At 34.5% G+C, this 18,900-nt stretch overlaps 1 protein-coding gene across 1 annotated transcript in view; it reads left to right on the plus strand.

Moving 5' to 3' along the window:
* The window catches only part of LOC132548971 (adipokinetic hormone/corazonin-related peptide receptor variant I-like), a 61,187-nt gene extending 42,610 nt beyond the window's left edge, over nucleotides 1-18,577 (plus strand). The window contains exons 2-6 of the mRNA XM_060212872.1: nucleotides 1,181-1,385; nucleotides 14,483-14,617; nucleotides 16,349-16,412; nucleotides 18,094-18,182; nucleotides 18,450-18,577. Coding sequence (XP_060068855.1) covers nucleotides 1,181-1,385; nucleotides 14,483-14,617; nucleotides 16,349-16,412; nucleotides 18,094-18,182; nucleotides 18,450-18,577 — 621 coding nt within the window. The remainder of the gene's footprint in view (nucleotides 1-1,180; nucleotides 1,386-14,482; nucleotides 14,618-16,348; nucleotides 16,413-18,093; nucleotides 18,183-18,449) is intronic.
* Nucleotides 18,578-18,900: the final 323 nt, after the last annotated feature.

The following is an 18,900-nucleotide window of genomic DNA, read 5'->3' on the forward strand; positions in this document are numbered from 1 at the left end:
ATAGGTTAAGACAAGAAAAATTGACATATGAGAAAAGCGTGGATATATATGTCCGGGGTATGTTGATGTTTGGTTTCATTTATAACGAAAGAGTACTTACAAAAAAGGAAACGGTAGCGTGATTGATATTTTACATTTTTATTAAACATGTTTTTGTACACTATACTCATTCATCTGTGTGGCGAAACTTCTACCAAAACACTATATTTTATTTAGTACACTGATTGACCTGTCTGGTGAAATTGGTATCAAAACCTGATGTTTTTACAGTTCACTAATTCATCTGTCTGGCAAATTTTTTCCAAAAATAGATGTATCTTAAATTACTGATTCATCTGTCTGGTGAAACGTCTACCAAAACCAGATGTTTTTGACAAATAACTGATTCATCTGTTTGGTGAAACTTTTACTTAAACATGATAAGTATACAGTATACAGTTACTTTATCATGGTGAAACTCCTATTAAACTACAAATGTAATATTACTTATTTATTAGCCTGAATGGTAACAACATTGTTTGTGTTCACCTAAGAAGTATTATATACTTTTTATTGTTGTTCGTGCATGTCATTGTGGTTTTTCACGCGTGTATTTTCGATGTCGTTTTGGACATTCCATAGTTGCTAGTCATAAATCATTGCAATTTCCTTTACAGTCGCTGAGGTACAACTGGATCGAAATGAAAGTAAACATAAACTCGAATAGAGAGTAATATCTGACATTTTCTCAGTCATAAGTTAAAAAGACATGCTGATGCATGCATTTAAGCAATCTCTATGATTCAGTGTTGGTAAACATGTCCACTTTGTTCTTTGGTTAAAAGCTATCAAAACATCGTAGTATTATTCAATATCAGTTTGCGTCTTAACTTTGAAATAGATTCGTCGATTTAATCAGAACAACACCTTAACCTGACATACATAATTGAATGCCTTACGATGCCTGAGTAGACTTGTATGTTTAAAACAACAGGATGAATAGTTGATTTTACAAGTATTGTTATCAGATTATGATGTGTTTCCATTCTTATCTAGATGTGTCAGGGTTGTTATAATATTTTTTTTTTTTTTTTTTTTTGTATCGGAGGTTAAATTTTTTAATCATTATTAATATTCATTTTAGTGTACGTGTACTGTTCAACGCAAGGAGATTTTCAATTTTTCTGTTTATGTTTTTCAGGGTGTTATATTTCATGTGGAGAATCATCCAGTGTTCAAGTGGTACACTCAGTGCGTCACTTTTAACTTTTTTCCTACCCCAAAACACGAGCTCGCATATAACCTGTTCAACGTCATCACAGTGTACGCTTTACCGTTATTCATCATCACCACGTCATATTCACTGATTCTCTACAAAATATCGAAAAAAGCCAAACAGGCTAAAGGTAAGTGTGAAATCAAAATATCATTAAAATGTAATTTTGTGTGCATGCATGCGTTGCGCGAGCATGAGATCTTGAGACACAATTCTTTTTGTAATATTTCAAATCGCCGAAGAGATATTCACCCAGATTACTGGTTGAAAGGAAAGAAACACAAAAGACAATTGTAGACAGTAAATTACTAGTGACCTGCCCTTGTCTCGAGAGGATGCAAGTATTTCTTCGCTGCTTTAATATAAAGTCAATACATCATGTTGTCTAAGAGAAAGATACGGAATATATATATATTGGATATATGTCGCGTCAGATTTTCACCATATAGTATTGTTTTCCATTAGGGCTGCTGTCATTTCGCGGAAAATAATGTATCTATTGATTTTTTATCCTAACACGAAATCTATATAAATCTGAAAGGAATGTGTTTTGTATATAATTAGAGGAGTTTCTACAGCAAATTGTAAGCAACAGCATCCTACTTTGTCATATGCAAGCAGGGAAAATGATTCATTTTTAGATTGCAAAAAAATCAAATTTATGAAAAGTCTCTTTTATTAAAAATAAAACACAAAAAGTGTTGAAATATAGCTTATTCAAAAGCAAATCACGCATTTTTATGTATATCTTTAATGATACGAGTTCCTAAAAACAATTGACATTGAGCGATTTTCTAAACGGCATTCGACTTCGGAATATTGTTGCCTTACAGAATTCCTTTTTTCACCGAAATCTGCTTAATTTACTGAAACCTGTAGACATTTTAAATCCATTGTAATATACTTTTTTGGTGTGTTAATCTGTCACCTATAAGATGACATATTGCGACCCCGCTTACTTTGACCTTAATATCTTACCTCCATTTAATAAGAAACATTTTTTCTCGAATGCTAAGAATCTAGAGACCCTTATACACGGTATTCCGTAAGAATTTGGTCAAATGTTCTCGTTGCAATTTGGGATCTGTATCTTTGAATTTCCTATCCTTCCAACGTTTTCCTTGACTCCTTCACTTTTAGTGTCGATGACCACCAATTTGAGGAAGGTTTGTGTTCTGTAACTGACCGATCTCCATTGTATGATATACTAGAGAATAGCAAATTTAAAATAGATCTATAATTACATACATTGTACGGTAATTCAAACAATAGGCTAAGCAGCATCATACAGATTTTCCGTTCTTTTAAGACTCGTCAGTGATGCCAAGGGTCTAATTGTTAATACTTAGAGGGCGACTGACGATTGGTTGCAATTAATATCAACACAAGATTATGAGGTGCATCTACCACATTCAGTAACAAATTTGATGATTTTCAAAATTGAATGCATAAATACATGACATTGTGTCAGCTCATACATGTTCTCAACCGTGTCACTTCTCGAAATGAATTAAAACGTGATAACAAGAATGATAGCATTTATGGCACTAAACAGTCCACAAGTAGTACTGTGAAGCTGTATTATAAATCTGTGATCAAAATATCTCACTTCACTTCTTTTCCACAATTTTTCGATTACAAAGCTAACACATAAAATATGAATTTCCAGAATGTAGTTACCTTTACCACAAACATTTGAGAAATCTTGAAAAAAAAATACACAAGGAAGGCTTCATATCGACCAAACATTGCCAGTCTGCCGAACCATTGCTGCAACTCTAAATTACTTTAACATCAAAATTAAAACATTTTGATGTGAAAGATGTTTTTAGAAAAAAAAGTAACATCCGGATTTTTTGCAAAAATTTGCATCCTTAAAGAATTGATATCAAGTCCTTAATGAGTTTTTTATTCACCACTTCCTTCGGCTATCGTTTCGTCGTCTGTCGTGTTGCATCGTTTTCATTAGAGAATTGATAATATTAGTTCCTGCGAAATTAACCTGAATAGCTATTCATTATATTCAGTTCTTTAGGGAATAGGGAAGAATGCGTGTTATTCCTAACTCTGTAAAGAAAATAAATATCTCGTAATTATGATTTCTTCAGCTGAATGCAAGCCCAATTACAGAAACATTACAGATTAAAGAATATTATGGAAATATGGAAATAAGTAGATTATAAATGAAATGAATTAGTCATGAATCTTTCGTATAATGATAAATAAGATACAGTCTTATATGAAATCAATAGAGGATTATATATGTGGGCGACTCATGAAAGTCATTTTAAAAAGCTTTGGCTCTAATTTTTGACTGAATGTTAGCAGAAATATTAGTACAGTACGGCAATTCGGTGACGGCTGTTCTCAATTTAGTACGACAATACGTTGCCGAATGTACACTAAACACTATGACAATACGGTGACGGATTGGCTGTTTATATTTCGAGTGTGTAGGAACATGGTAGGTATAAGAAATGTAGGATAATGAGTTTCAAAAACCACAGGTCGGCAAATATAATAAAACGCAAAGCTCTATAGCTACAAATGTGACGGGTGTTTTATATTAAGCTATGCTGTGACAGGTGTTCTTTATAAAACAATGCTGTGGAGGGTGTTCCATCTATGACTATGCGGCGACGGGTGTTCGATATAAAACTATACTGAAATGAGTATTCTATATATGACTATGCTGTGGCAGGTATTCGTTATATAACTACGCTATGGCGGATGTTTTGAAGAAGGGATACATCATGACGGATGTTCTTATCAAAACTAATCTGTGATGGTTGCTCAGTATTAGATATTGCCGTGACGGATGTGTTATATAAGCCTATTCTGTGTATTTCGGAAAGGAATATTCCATCTTAGTGACACGAAAAAGAAGGCTCTGTCTACATGGATAAAATGAATTTAATCGCACATCATGAGGAGTGTGATATATAAATTATATAAATGTTAAGGTTGCCCTTTATAAAATTTCAGTGACGCGTGCTTTGAAAAACTTACTTCGATTGTTGGCCATCTCGACACTGGTGTGTCGTTTACACGGGAATCAGTTTCTTTGTCCCTTACAGATCATCTAACGCGAGACTGTATTAATGATATAACAAATTGAAAAAAAAATATTTAGTACCAGTCAACATTCTGCGTTATAATATGATAATAATTATTACATAATAAAGCATGCTGTTCTAATTCATATAAACAAACTGCGGTTCTAACAAGATAACGACCACAACCCGATTAGAAAGTAACAACCAATACCTACAAAATAACGATGAAAGAATATACAGGGAAAAAGTAGATTATTATTTTTCACTACGTGTAAGATATTATTCACTTAATGCATATGCTCCTTACCACTAAACAAATGCGTGATATGCGTTTCATCCGTGTAGAAGTTAATGGATCAGTCATGTTTATATCCACACTTTTGGTTTTAAAAAAATTGAGTCCTTGACATTTGCCATGACTTCCAATTAAAGTGGGTATAAACGGTAGCCTTGATCATTACATTTCTTGTTTTTTAAAGAAGATACTTATCTAACATATTAAAGAGAGAAATCAATGTATTTGTTACCTGTGATCTCCAACTTTGATATTTTAAGCCTCACAAGTAATCAAAGACACTTGAGTCGAGAGAGGGAAACGTTCAATTTCCATGGATGTTTCAGATGTCTAAAGACACCAATCTTATCGCAATACACAATGTAGTGTTAAAGATCAACAGATCATTCTCATGATTCATAAATGACACTAAATATATTCTTAACAGCCTTGCCAATCTGTTCAACCTTGTCTATCTATACAACCACAAAACTATTGACCACAATTCTAAGCACAAGCAAATCTGGGTTACATTCTTTTGTGATATTGTTTACTCAAGAAATAGAATTAAATAAAATCTTCAATACCCTTATCAAAAAGGCATTTCTCCTACAAAAAAAGATCTCACACCACAATACCTTTGTTCTCTTGTTATGAGACCTTTCTTTTTCAACGAAAGGTGAACGACAGAACAAATATATGATTGTGAATTATACTAAAGTGTGTTTCATGTAAAATACGCACAGATAAAAAAAAATAAAAAAAAATACGAATTAATCATAAAAATGAGAGAATTACTGAATGACAACGTGTTCGTCGTGTTTGGTGGTAAATCATTTAACTGTGCCCACCATCTCCACCAACGCCCCCACCCCAACCCCAACCCCAACCCCAACCCCAACCCCAACCCCCCTGTTGACTGACTTCTTATCGAAGAACTTATCAATCAAAGCAGGTCACAAGACATTTAAAAAAATCATTGAGAAAATACCAAAACGGCAAAATAATCATAATTCAATTCCATCAAATAAGGGCAAAATATGAACAAAAGAAAGATTCGCGTGAAAACTCCTTTAAAAGTACAAGGAGAATAAGACCAGGTGTTCCGGAAGAGTAAAAGTTGACACCCGCCATATAAACATTGGTCAGTTTAAGTAAGTAATGTCACGTTCTCAACGGAAAACAAAGTATACAACCAACAGGCAAACTAACGAGCATCAGCTACGTCAAGCTTCATGTCAAACAAAGAAATAGAATATTTCTAAATGATATCACTATGACGACTTTAAAATTTGCACATAATTTCTATCAACCTGCATTTTTTTAACCATTATGTTACGAGTTTGTCAGTCAGTTAACGTGTTCTTGCACGAAAATCGTGATACTGGGAACAGCCCATTGAATATCAACTGTGACATACAAATATAGGTTGAAGATGCAGGAATATTGCCATTCAGAAATGGAAAATTCACAATATGAAATTGAACGTTTATCATGCAGTTTAGTAGAAAGCTATCCATGTTGTTTTCGTTGCAATGTACGGAGCCTACATCCATGTATTTTTGCATCACATCAGCAAATATTTCAAATAATCCCGCATACCTTCCCCAATTTCATGTTCAAAGCCTAACATCAATTTCAGTCAATGACAAGTCAAAAGGTTTGTTTTGCTTCTCCTTGAATGTTTTCAGTGGTTGTGTAAGGTTTCACCTCATTCCTTCTCCAACGTTTACTTTATCTTATATTGTCATAATTTGTGACAATGTACAGTATTATATACAGTTTTATGACGGAGTCTTTTACCCTTATTTCCTGTAAACGGACTGCACATTTAGCGTGGGAGCATCATTTAGTTTCATCTGTCAGGAGTTGTAGCTGACCCAGGAAGTATGTTTGCTCTTTTGGCGTTGTTAGATTACCTTAAGAGAATTCTAACCTAGATGCTTGACTGCCTATTCGGATAGTCTTTAATATTTAGTATTTCGACCATTGCTGGTGACTCATTCTGTACTCTACCAACAGTAGTATAGGATTTTCTGTGCTTTAATGTAAACTGATCAGCATTTCGGTGTATCAACATGTTTTAATCTTGTTGCTCGTCACAAATGAAAGCTGATGACAATAATGTCAGAAAAGGACGAGAAATGTAAATGATATCGATGAATAGAACAGGTATTAAACATAGTAATCTACGATAAGAACTGGTGATAGCAAGGATTTCAATTACATCAAAAATCAATATTCGGGGATTAAAAAAGCAATTATCAATTATTATCTAGTAATTTAAAACTACGAGTTCGCGACATCGATATCAAGAAATGATAAGAAATAATAATCCCCATTACAACCAAATAAGGAAGCACAAGTCCGAATTCCTCGGTTAATGTAGAAAGTCGATGGCTGTTGGAGCTCCGATATCGGAACTGTTTATTTGGGTTATACTGTAATGATTGACACTATTGTATCAACCTATAACCTAAATATAACATGAAGTAAATTCTTGTGGGCTTCGATCATTGTCATTACAACTCACTTGTTCGTTTGACATGCAAAACAGTCCATTATAAATATCTTACATATAGAACAGTTCATTAAAACAACCTGATATATACAACAGTCCATTATAACAACCTGATATATACATTATAACAACCTGATATATACAACAATCGATTATAACAACCTGATATATACAACAGTCCATTATAACAACCTGATATATACAACAGTCCATTATAACAACCTGATATATACAACAGTCCATTATAACAACCTGATATATACAGTCAACCATTATAACAACCTGACCTATAAAGTCAACCATTATAACAACCAGACCTATAAAGTCAACCATTATAACAACCTGACATATAAAGTCAACCATTATAACAACCTGACCTATAAAGTCAACCATTATAACAACCTGACATATAAAGTCAACCATTATAACAACCTGACATATAAAGTCAATCCATTATAACAACCTGACATATAAAGTCAATCCATTATAACAACCTGACATATAAAGTCAACCATTATAACAACCTGACATATAAAGTCAACCATTATAACAACCTGACATATAAAGTCAACCATTATAACAACCTGACATATAAAGTCAACCATTATAACAACCTGACATATAAAGTCAACCATTATAACAACCTGACATATAAAGTCAACCATTATAACAACCTGACATATAAAGTCAACCATTATAACAACCTGACATATAAAGTCAACCATTATAACAACCTGACATATAAAGTCAATCCATTATAACAACCAGACATATGAAGTCAACCATTATAACAACCTGACATATAAAGTCAACCATTATAACAACCTGACATATAAAGTCAACCATTATAACAACCTGACATATAAAGTCAACCATTATAACAACCTGACATATAAAGTCAACCATTATAACAACCTGACATATAAAGTCAACCATTATAACAACCTGACATATAAAACAATCCATTATAACAACCTGACATATAAAGTCAATCCATAAAGACGTAGTGAAATAGTACTAATTTCGAAGCCATAATCACACATTATGGGAGTTGTACAACACGTCTTTCACGATATGTTTTTGACGTTGAAGTCAAAGTTGAATAATGCATATATATTCGATTGATAAATATTTGTGTTGCTCTAGCCAGTGTTGAAATCGTTAAGATTTCACGTCGCTGATGGACGAGAAATTGCGCCACTTACTTACACATTTGACTATTGTACTGCCTGGAATCCACTTCACATTCACTAGAGAAGAAAATGTTGAAGTAATGACCATGTTTTCTTCTAATTCTGATAACAAAGGCAATCGACAGCTAATTTGTTATTTATACATATCAGCACTGGAAGAAGAGGAAGAGAAACAACCATCATCTATACGACGTCATCTATTGACATTTCAATACATTAAACACAGCTTATAGTAATTAAACGTTACGTTAAACAAACCGACAAGGACCAATGACAGATTTGAATTAAACGAGGTTTTTCCGAATACCCTGCAATTTCTATTCTCCGTAACAAAATACGTACCGTGAGTTACGCTCGAACCACGGTTTATTTGATTACCAACTCAGAAATTGCTGTAAATTAAACTAAATTTACGCAAATCCACAATTTTGATGAAAATTTCACACCATAAGTATTAACCAAAGTAAAGCTGCACGATGTACCTATAATCAGGTCGAATTTGAAAATACTCGAAGCTAATGACCTCTCTACAGTTGTTTTCATTAATTTTAATATGATGTATAAAATGTATTAATGAGGTCTAACTATTAATCGATTTCCAAGAAATATCATGAATATCATATTTTCAATGAGTAATTGCACATGCCTAATAGTTTTCCCAGTTGAATGAAATATTTTTGAAATATATCGCAGATTTAGTGATATACTCCTTCCCACCTCTTAATATATCTTACTCTCCGAACAGCTGTAGAATATTTTAGTAACTGTTAAGTGGACAAGACGAGTTAAATATTCTTCATTCATAGAAATTTCCATTGTTTTATAAAGGTTATGTACGGCATGTAGTTCGTAGTATTACATCTAGTTATTCAGAGAGAATATGATTGGCTCCAATTGATAGAGTTGTTGTGCAGAATGATAACTGAAACCCTATTCCTAGTCTTCTATGGTTTCTACACCATTCGCTACATATCGCTGCTACTTAGCTACAGATCAAATGCAGATTGTGTTTCTTAACAATGGTTTAACACTGGTTAAAAAACTAATACACTTTTCTAGCTCTACTGAGACTACAATTTGCAGGCATCACGAAATCAATCAATAAAAACGTATACACTGAATGTCAGACTCACGCTGTTGTCATAGCATACGCAGATCAGATTTTCTATCTTAAGTAGACTAGTAGTACATTTCCTATTATGTGGTGGTTTAATTTTAGTTTAGATAAAGAAAGTCCAGTCACACCTCGAATTCGAACGTGTTTTATATAAATTACAAAATAATCCGCTAAAGTTGTCATGTTTTCCTTATATAAAAGTTAACGACAGCCTTTATATTCGTTTCGGGAACTATGTATCTTTACTGCTCTTCAAAGAGTTACACTGTTACACGCGGGTAACATTGAATAACTCAATTCACTTTATTCCTATATATGACTCTTAGAAGAATATTTATCGTGTAACTGGATAATAAATTATTACATCGGAATGACTTTTTCGTGTATACAGTGCGACTACATGTACTACTTGATCCAACAGTAACAGTCCTGTAGTTCTTAAACTTCAGAATTCCGTGATCCATCTCTGTAGCTTGGAGTTATAAGGTATATGTGAGATGTTCTGCCTGACGATTTACCGGCGGAGAAAATGGTGGCTAAACAGTTGTAGATAACTTAACCATATCTGTCGTGTGATCACGATGCCTGGTGGAGTAGTTGCCGCAGCATTAAACGACCTGGTGAATACGGGTTTTAATAATTGTTATGGGGTAAGGGTTTCGTCCTTGATTTTGATCACAATGACGACGCAATTTCACTCCTGGGTTATTTTTACTAAAATATGACACTGGACAGTGTGGTCGATTACAGTTCAAGATAACTATTTCTGGTTACTCCTGCAGGCATAATGATGACGTATTAACCTGTTTTCCAAACATTTATTTGTTGATTAGTTCGCAATTCATCCTGCCGTTTTTTTTTTCTACACGATTCCTTGTAATGAATAGAGGAAAAAGATCGAGTCATGATGTCAAATTTCTTCCCTCTTAGTCGTTGTTGTAAGGGGAGTAGAAGAATATGCAAACATGAATAACAAGTCTCTCTCTACTGTACAATACCAACTTCATATTTCCTGATTCCAACCTGATTTGAACGGCTCTTAAAAGTCGTTTTGAGAGTCTGTTGTACGGCTATTGTAAATGCAGCTTTTAGACATTTTAACACATTTATCTTATTCTCATCCATCATGCTTTCCATCTGTACAACATCCTGTTATTTTAAATGCGTCAACAACAATGAGAAACAGTTTCAAGCATAACCGATTTGAATACGTTCCCATTACCTTATGAGACACTCTCAAGGGTGTATACATGGTGCATTTTTTTTACTTCTTCATATTCGCGTTCTTCGATATCCGTATCCAATTCCGACCACCATAGCTCCTCGGCGCCTTTCTCTAATGAAGCTGCGGTATAATTACTCTAGTCTTCCTCATAGGAAATTCTCGTGTGCAATGATTTTCGATTGCCATAAATAGCTTCTGAGTGTTGGATCGTGTGCTGTCTCTTTTCAGTCACAGGTGGATTGTCAAATTGTTAATATTGGACCGAGTACACGATTTCGTCGTCTTCATTTCTTTTGTTTGTTACCTTGTGCGACAAACCATTTCCATGGAAATTTTCATGTTTATACTTAACATCACAGTTGATTCCAGAGAGAAACATGGGGTATCTTTGCATCCTAGCATTTGTTGTCATTGAAATACCGTTAGCTGTGTTCAATATTGCTACTTAGGTCTTGTGGTCTGGGATGAGTGTTAATTTCCATCCAAACATATGATGGTAGAAATACTTGGCAACCAAAACCATTGCTAAACCCTCTTTGTCATCATGGGCACAATCTTTTTAGCTAAACTCAATTACCTTGATAATTATGATGTCAGTCGCTCAGTGACATCTTCCGATAGGCTGCATCAAAACCTATTGATGAGGTATTGCATACCAAATTGATTGATTGAAATGTGACATGACAAGCCTTTTCTTTTCTTGGGATGCACCTTGTGTCTCTTTTCTAGTAACTTGTGTAGTGGGTGTAGAAATGTGTTGAAATAGGGCAAAACCGTCCATAATTGCTGACAAGTCCAAACAATGCTTTGAGTTTTGATGTGTTGGTAGATTATTGTACTTCTATTTTTGCCCTTATCTTCTGTTCTGATTTGATGTCTATAAGGAATTAGAATGCTTGCCAAGACGTTCCAGTACATTGATCGGATTTGTCACTTATCCCCTGCTGATCTTATGGGGATTATCATTTCTTAAATAATGCATTGCACCCGTTTTAATCCTCTGCCAATTACGCGACGCCAATCTCCTAAAGTGGTATAAACATATTCCTGTGTTAATGGTAAGAACAATTCATTCTTCTTTCAATGTGGGCGTTGTGAAGATCTAGCTTTGTGGAAACACATTCCTCTTTCACCTAGACTTACGGGGTTCGGACGTGAAAATGTATGGGGTCACCCGCCCGAGCACGTGGGTTTTCTCTTGGTATTCTAGTTTTCTCTACCAGTATTACCCCTTGCGCGCTTTCACCAACACAAATGAAGTTAGATAAATAAAATCTAATGTTCAATTCAAAATATTCAGCTCAGTGAACTTTTTTGTCCGCCAGTTTGAGCCGCAAAATCATCCATAGTGGATACTGACCAATTTCAAGAGCTGGTTTCACTATCACTTTTAAAATTCCTCCTTCTCCATCATAGGTACTATGTGTGTTCTCAAGTCAGAATGTTCTATCCTTGGTAAAATCACTTGCTTTCACTAGCCTGACAATTTCAGCTTTGGGTTCGATTACAAATGATAATGATAGAGTTCTACAAAATCGTGGATGTGAACCTCGCAATAGCGTAAATGTAATCTTTATGTCTTTCAACGTACCTCAAATATCATTTAAACAAACACGTGCCACAACGACGTCTAATCCTTCTGTAAGGTTGTGCTCTGTATGTAGACTATAGGTACTCTTTATCATTTATTCAAGCAAGTGTGATCTCCTGTGACCATTCGCGTCCGAAAAATGCAGAGCCATCTCCCTTGACCACATATACATCTGGTCCCACCTATCCCTTACAAATTTCCTGTAAGAGTGGTAGAATGTATTCAGATTTCAATTAAGGCAATGCTTTATTGCTCAATGTAGCAAGTTTACAACATGCCTTCTTTATATAAAACACTTTACCGCAGTGGCGACAATTTCATCCTTCTAATAACAATCATGCCCTTTCAAGAAACATCTGAATATCTATAGCATGGACTTGGCATTTTGTTATTGTTTCACTCCATTTGTTGTTTGTGATTGTATTTTACCTTATACAAGTTATTTCTGTTCTGTAGCAAACGCAAGGGTTAATTTTGCTTCTTAAAATTCTCTGAATCTGAACAGTTTAGTCCAGATTGAATCTGAGAACTTCAAAATCATAACGTTCTGAAACGTTACGGATCGCTGTCAAAATTTACAATTCCCCCTTCGTTCCGATCTCTTAATGGATATGGTGTGGATAAAATGTATCTTCAATAACCTTATCACTCCGTCATAGGCAACATTGTTCGGCTTTAATGGTGCATGTAGTACTTCATGAAACAATGTATACGACCTCCGTTGCTAGATAAAATTCTCAGGACTTTCTTTTCTCTTGAACAGATAAATTCACGCTTTTCCCGGTGATATTTCCTTGTCTCGTGACGGGACGTTACTGACGTGACCCGGAAGTGGAGCTTCTTTTATGGGGTCAAAACATGTTTTTTCACAATGTACAGGAACATTCGTTCCATAGGTATTACACCTTAATCCATGTTTTATAATGTAATTCAATACGTATTAAGTGAAGCGATACCAGGTAGGTTATCCGGTAACTTGATGCACTGTTAAACTCTCGTGAATTTTATAATACGTCGATGAGACGTTCTCGAAAGAGGCTCTTAAATACTTCTATTGGCTTCCTTTTGTATTCTATTGATATTCATTTAATAAATCAATTTTATAATTTTGATTTGTCGGATTTCCTTTTTTGTGTCCTCGCTGTAATCAGGTTACTTGACTCGTTAACCTCCCTCCTCGTGTACAGGACGGTTACGATGTCCAGGAATTAAGAGAAGGAAATGAACCCCAAATAACGAATTACATTTGCTACAACTCCCACGTATAATGTACATTGCAGGTATGAAGCCGACCGTCAAAATTTGTAAATGAAGGCATTCCTTTGCTTTAATGCTCCTATTATCTAAGTATTTTCATCTCTCTTACAGCACTGCATTCATTTCCCTCATAAGCTGGCATTAATATTGTATGGCACATTGTATAAGTATGAATGGAGAACTGCCGAGGTTGTGTGTCGTGTTGACATATAAATATAAGCTTTCCAAATTTGTGTGTTTTTACAGAAAAATAATGATGTATAACATGTTTGTTCCTGTACCTATTGCTAAGAGTCTTCGTGTTTGCTTCACAGAAGCAAACTTATTGCGTTTCCAGAACAATATATTTCAGAAATAGTCAGTAATAGAAAGATCCCATAGGTAATCGAAGAGAATTATAACTTAATAGCTATGCAGCTATTTGTCATACAAAAATGAATAAAAATTGAGTATCATTTGATTGTGATGCAAAGGAAATTTACCTCGGGTTCAAGATGTATAAAGCATGATCAACTCATCATGTCCTAAGGGTCCCACTTGGTTGTAAAATCAATAGTGTTGGAATATACATAAACGTTAACACAGTATTGCTTTCTGAATTTAATTGCCCGATACATCTTAATGAAGTGTCCCGGACTCTGAATAAAATAGTCTCTCTAGGTAGTTTTTGCTTTAACGAGGTGGAGGCAAATGCCTAGTTCTTTAATAACGAAGGCTTCGATTATCTTGATATAAATAAAACATAATTTTATATTGCCATTACTATTCAATTCTACAAAAAAGTGTTGAAGACTTTACCTCGTTTAAACCGCCAGGGTCATATGAAGACTGATGATATTGACGAACGATGTTGCCATTTTTCCGAAGTGTCATGATCCTGACATGGTAGCCACTTACGAGTCTCATACGTAAGACTAGCTTATCAATCCAATTCGCCATTAATTTCTGACAGCCGAACATTTGATATACAAACAGTACTCTTTCTGTTAACAGACGACTGTTTGGAGTTTGGTTCACATAAATATCGATGTCACAGCTATCCACCCGGAAAAGGGATTGTGTCGTGTGCTAGGGCAGGCAAGATAGGCAAGGCGAGAATACGAACATTGAAGATGACATTGGTTATAGGTATGTATCATCTACATCGATTGTAAATGCATTGATTTTGATAAAATTGAATGACCTGGTAATGTTCTCTGTATACTGTAATTGATTATAACTGAAATAACACGCCGAAAATTCGGTATAAAATACACCCGTAATTCTTCAAAACATGTGAATAGTCATTTCCAAAACCAAAAAGAAACAAAATTCTCGTTTAAATGCTGTGACTATCTCGTTCTAAAGAGGTAGCAACTTTGCACTCTTTAGATCGTCTTTATCATTATAGAGTTTGTGGATAGTTGGTGAACAAATAAAGTTTATGAAGATAGCTGAGTGTGAAAATTATATTTTACGGTCTCCTTCCTTATGTTTTCATTGTCAATGTTCAGCTTTGCCTCGTTTTATGACATTATTTATTCGTCGATTGTTTTTTATATTGTTTTTTTTTTTTTTTTCATTTATCGATGAAAATCCATTAACATCTTAAAATATTCAAATATTGTTCAATGTACACAAAAAACCAACGAATAAACAATGGTTTTAGGTCGCGATGGGTCTGTTTTTCACATTTGTCCGGGTTGAAAGCAAACAGAGTATTGCATCATCAGATATAAACTTCATCTGATCGTAATTGTTTGTGATCAACTTACGATTGCAGGATGGCTTTCAATCTTGGTGTCTTTGGCTTTGATGCCGAAAATTCTTTTCTGAATGATGAATTAGATTAACAAACTAGCAAACTTCTGCGACGCCTGATCCGTTGTATAAGGATCAGCTAGGAGCGTAGCCAGGTTATTGCGAGGGCACTCAACACCAAATGCACTTTTTCCGACACGCGATGTAAACAAGTCACCTGACACGTATATACTCTCGGGACTTCTGTTTGAGACTACACATTTCTGATTGAAATGCTACAGACCCAAATGTTTGAAACGTTTCAAAAACAAATATTTATCAGCTTTGATAGAAAAACTTATTTTTAAACTGAATGAATTCGAGAAGCACATTCATGAAAAATTGCAACCGATTTTTCTTTGTATAAGCATGAAACATAAACATGTCTATCAGTGTTTGTGGTAATATCCCGTTTACACGAGATAAGTAATGCCTATTGACGAGATAATGCTTGTGCTCAACATTCTAAAATATAATGCGATCAGTTTATTTAGTCTTCGGCGACACCATTTATGTAAATCTTGGTCAAAGATCTCGATTCCCCGCGATGAAAAATTCAGTTGATAACATCAAAACTAACGGACATATGAATCGTAAACAGACATGTCTAATTTCCTAAAATAGTCTACTCTTTCCTGTTGAGGTCAGGGCTACGACCACACGTCTGTCTATGACACTTTACACGAAAAACCAAAGTGTTCGTATACATAAGTTTGATCAGTAAAGATACAAGAGCGCGTTTTTAAATAACGATACTTTCACAAAAGTTACAATCTGCTACTGTGCTACGGTCGTTCTATCAATAATGTTTCAACTATCTCCTTTCAGAATTATCTCTACTCCTGCATTATTTTTAATGTACCGAGGTTATTTTCCAAATTCGTACTAATCATATCTGGTAAACATACGTTATATAGTTCTAGCTTTCTCTTCTGCAATGTCCTCATTTTATACAAGTGTTCCCAAACGAAAATATGAATTCGAATGTTAATTATATACGCTCATCAGAAGTGTTACAACGTAGTTATATACAAATATAAACACATTTGTTTACGTATTCGTGTGTGTTTCTCTTTCCAGTGACAGTTTTTGTTCTTTGCTGGACTCCTTATTTTTTCATGGCGGCTTGGTGGTGGATTGACAAGTAAGTAACCAGCATGTTGAACAATAAAACAGAAACACCATTAGTAGAACTGGAAAACAATTTTGACCCTTTGATCAGCTTTCGCAAATTTTGGGACAACATGAAAAACAATACATAGAACATTGAATGCAATAATTCGTTAACACAAAGAATTTCATTTTCGAGTATGTTGTTTTGGACGAAAACCTAATCTTATTGAAATAAGTAGTCTCATGTCAGAAAATACCGGTAATAAGTTCACATGGTTTATGGAAACACAATGGATTTAATCGCATTACTCATGTCTAGTCGTGAAAGAGTGGTCCTTCCCTGCGGGGTCGTTTTTAAAAAGTTATTCCTTTTGTAATTTCGGAAATTTGCGTGTAATTCTTCCTGTCTTCTGAATCTCTTTGTTTTTCAATCTTTGTCGCAGTTAATGATTTCTTCATTACTTCTGGGTTGTAATCTGTCAAGGCCATTTAACCTTATGCCGTTCTTGTTTCTGTGTTGCCCTCCTCATAGAGATCATGCTGTTCATCGGATTTTGTTTTTATGTTGTTGAGACGGGGTAAAAACAATGTTAACCTTGTTGTACTAACACATTTATAACATAAACAAAATCATGATTTTGATATAACCAAAACGGTGAAGCATAAAATACGCCACAGGGCCCCGATGGTGTCAATCACAGAAGTCAAGTGCCATACGTTGTGAAGCTTGCTATTTTACACGGGCATGTCGTCTTGTGGTTTAAGAATCATACTCCTTTATCTCTGTTGCTATTTACCAAGGTCATGTTACCTTGTATTTCAAGTGCTCTGTGTTTGTACTGTATGTTTATATTTGCTGAGCTCAAGTGTTTTTTTGTTTTCAGCATCTCCTGCCCAAAATTGTCTGTTGTTTGAGGTTATGTTTAGATTCCTCTCAATTTCATGCGGGCTCACGTTGTGCGGTCTTTAGTTCACGTCTTAATTCATTTTACTCTTCACGAATTCCTATTGATTTAAAGGTTTGGAGGTCGGTAAAGCGATATGTAAACGCAATAATAGTATTCAATATCCTGAATGACGTGAAACAACTTTCTTTCTTCGACAAAACATTTTCTGTTTCTTCTGTGACATTATAAACATTAAACCAAATTTACTCCAAGAACTAGATAAGTCAAACGATATAAGTTCACCTTGACAGTGATGAATATTCTGTGTATCTAAAATATATAAACAAAACTTCAGTTTAACGAAAAATGTTGGTGCATGTGTCTTTAAAATTTGTTCCTTAGAACAAACGGTTATAAGGAGACTAAAGTAGGTGAACTTGTTTTTAATTTTTGTTTCTGTAGATCCTTATTGTGTTGTTGAATTATACATAGACTGATATAGATAAAAGAGCTATATTTAATTGGCTTTACCTTGCAATTCCAGAGATAACATAATTCATTTCTAATACTCCGATCGATAAATGGAATAATTAGTTTTAAGGTTGTTTGAAACTCATCTTTGACCGGCAGAAAAGCATATTTTAACAATGTTTTTAACCCTGTAAAGAACATACAAGGAACAATCAACTAAGATGTATGAAAACACTATGAATGAGTGAATTCCACAAAGAAGAATGAATATGTATTATACATGAAAACAAAATTACTGTTAATGGTGTTACATGTATATTTATTTATATCATAACTTTTTTGTAAACATTTCAGACAGTCAGCGGTAAATATTGATCCGAAGGTGCAGAGAGGGTTGTTCATCTTTGCTGTTTCAAATGCCTGTATCGACCCTATAGTCTATGGTGAGTCAGTCCTTAAGTAACTTAATTCGACCTTGGTCAGTAGCAATTAAAACTTCGAGAGTTAATCATTCAAATGTCGATTATATGAAGAAGGTCAATTTATGTATTTCATATACTGTTTTCGATTGACTTATTGACTCCAAATATGATAGAGCAATGTAAAAAGCTCAACGATCATTATATAGAAATTAATTGCCAAACACGATGATATCAATTCATATTTATGCGTCGCATTATTATATAAATAATGTTTATCTTTGTTTACAGGAATGTTTACGACAGCTTTCCGACGAGAGGCCAGAAAATGGAGGGGATGGTTCAAACAGAGACTTAACAAAATGGGACTTTATACAATGACCCCCAACACAGCCATAGAGCAAGAAAACTTTAAGTAGTGGGCGATATTTCTCTGCACTATAATACGCTGACAATATGGCGTTTAAATATGTCAACATATGGTGTATTACTATACACAAGTTGTAAAAGACTATTACTTTGATGAAAGTCAGAAAAAGTGCTACATATTTCTTCATGTTATAAAGCTACTAATGATGTCCTCCGAACAAAGATAATGGCAAAATTTGGTGTGCGTGGATTTATATTAAATCGTGGCAAAGGTGTTGGATTACATACATAAAAGACAGGAGCGAATCAGTTACAAACTTAACGCGTCCGTTGATAAATTTAGATAGTGTGGTGCTTAAAGCATGTTTTAATT

Source organism: Ylistrum balloti, unplaced genomic scaffold (genome assembly GCF_031769215.1).
Source record: "Ylistrum balloti isolate Yb309-2 unplaced genomic scaffold, AGI_CSIRO_Ybal_v1 Utg370038, whole genome shotgun sequence".
Lineage (NCBI taxonomy): Eukaryota > Metazoa > Mollusca > Bivalvia > Pectinida > Pectinidae > Ylistrum > Ylistrum balloti.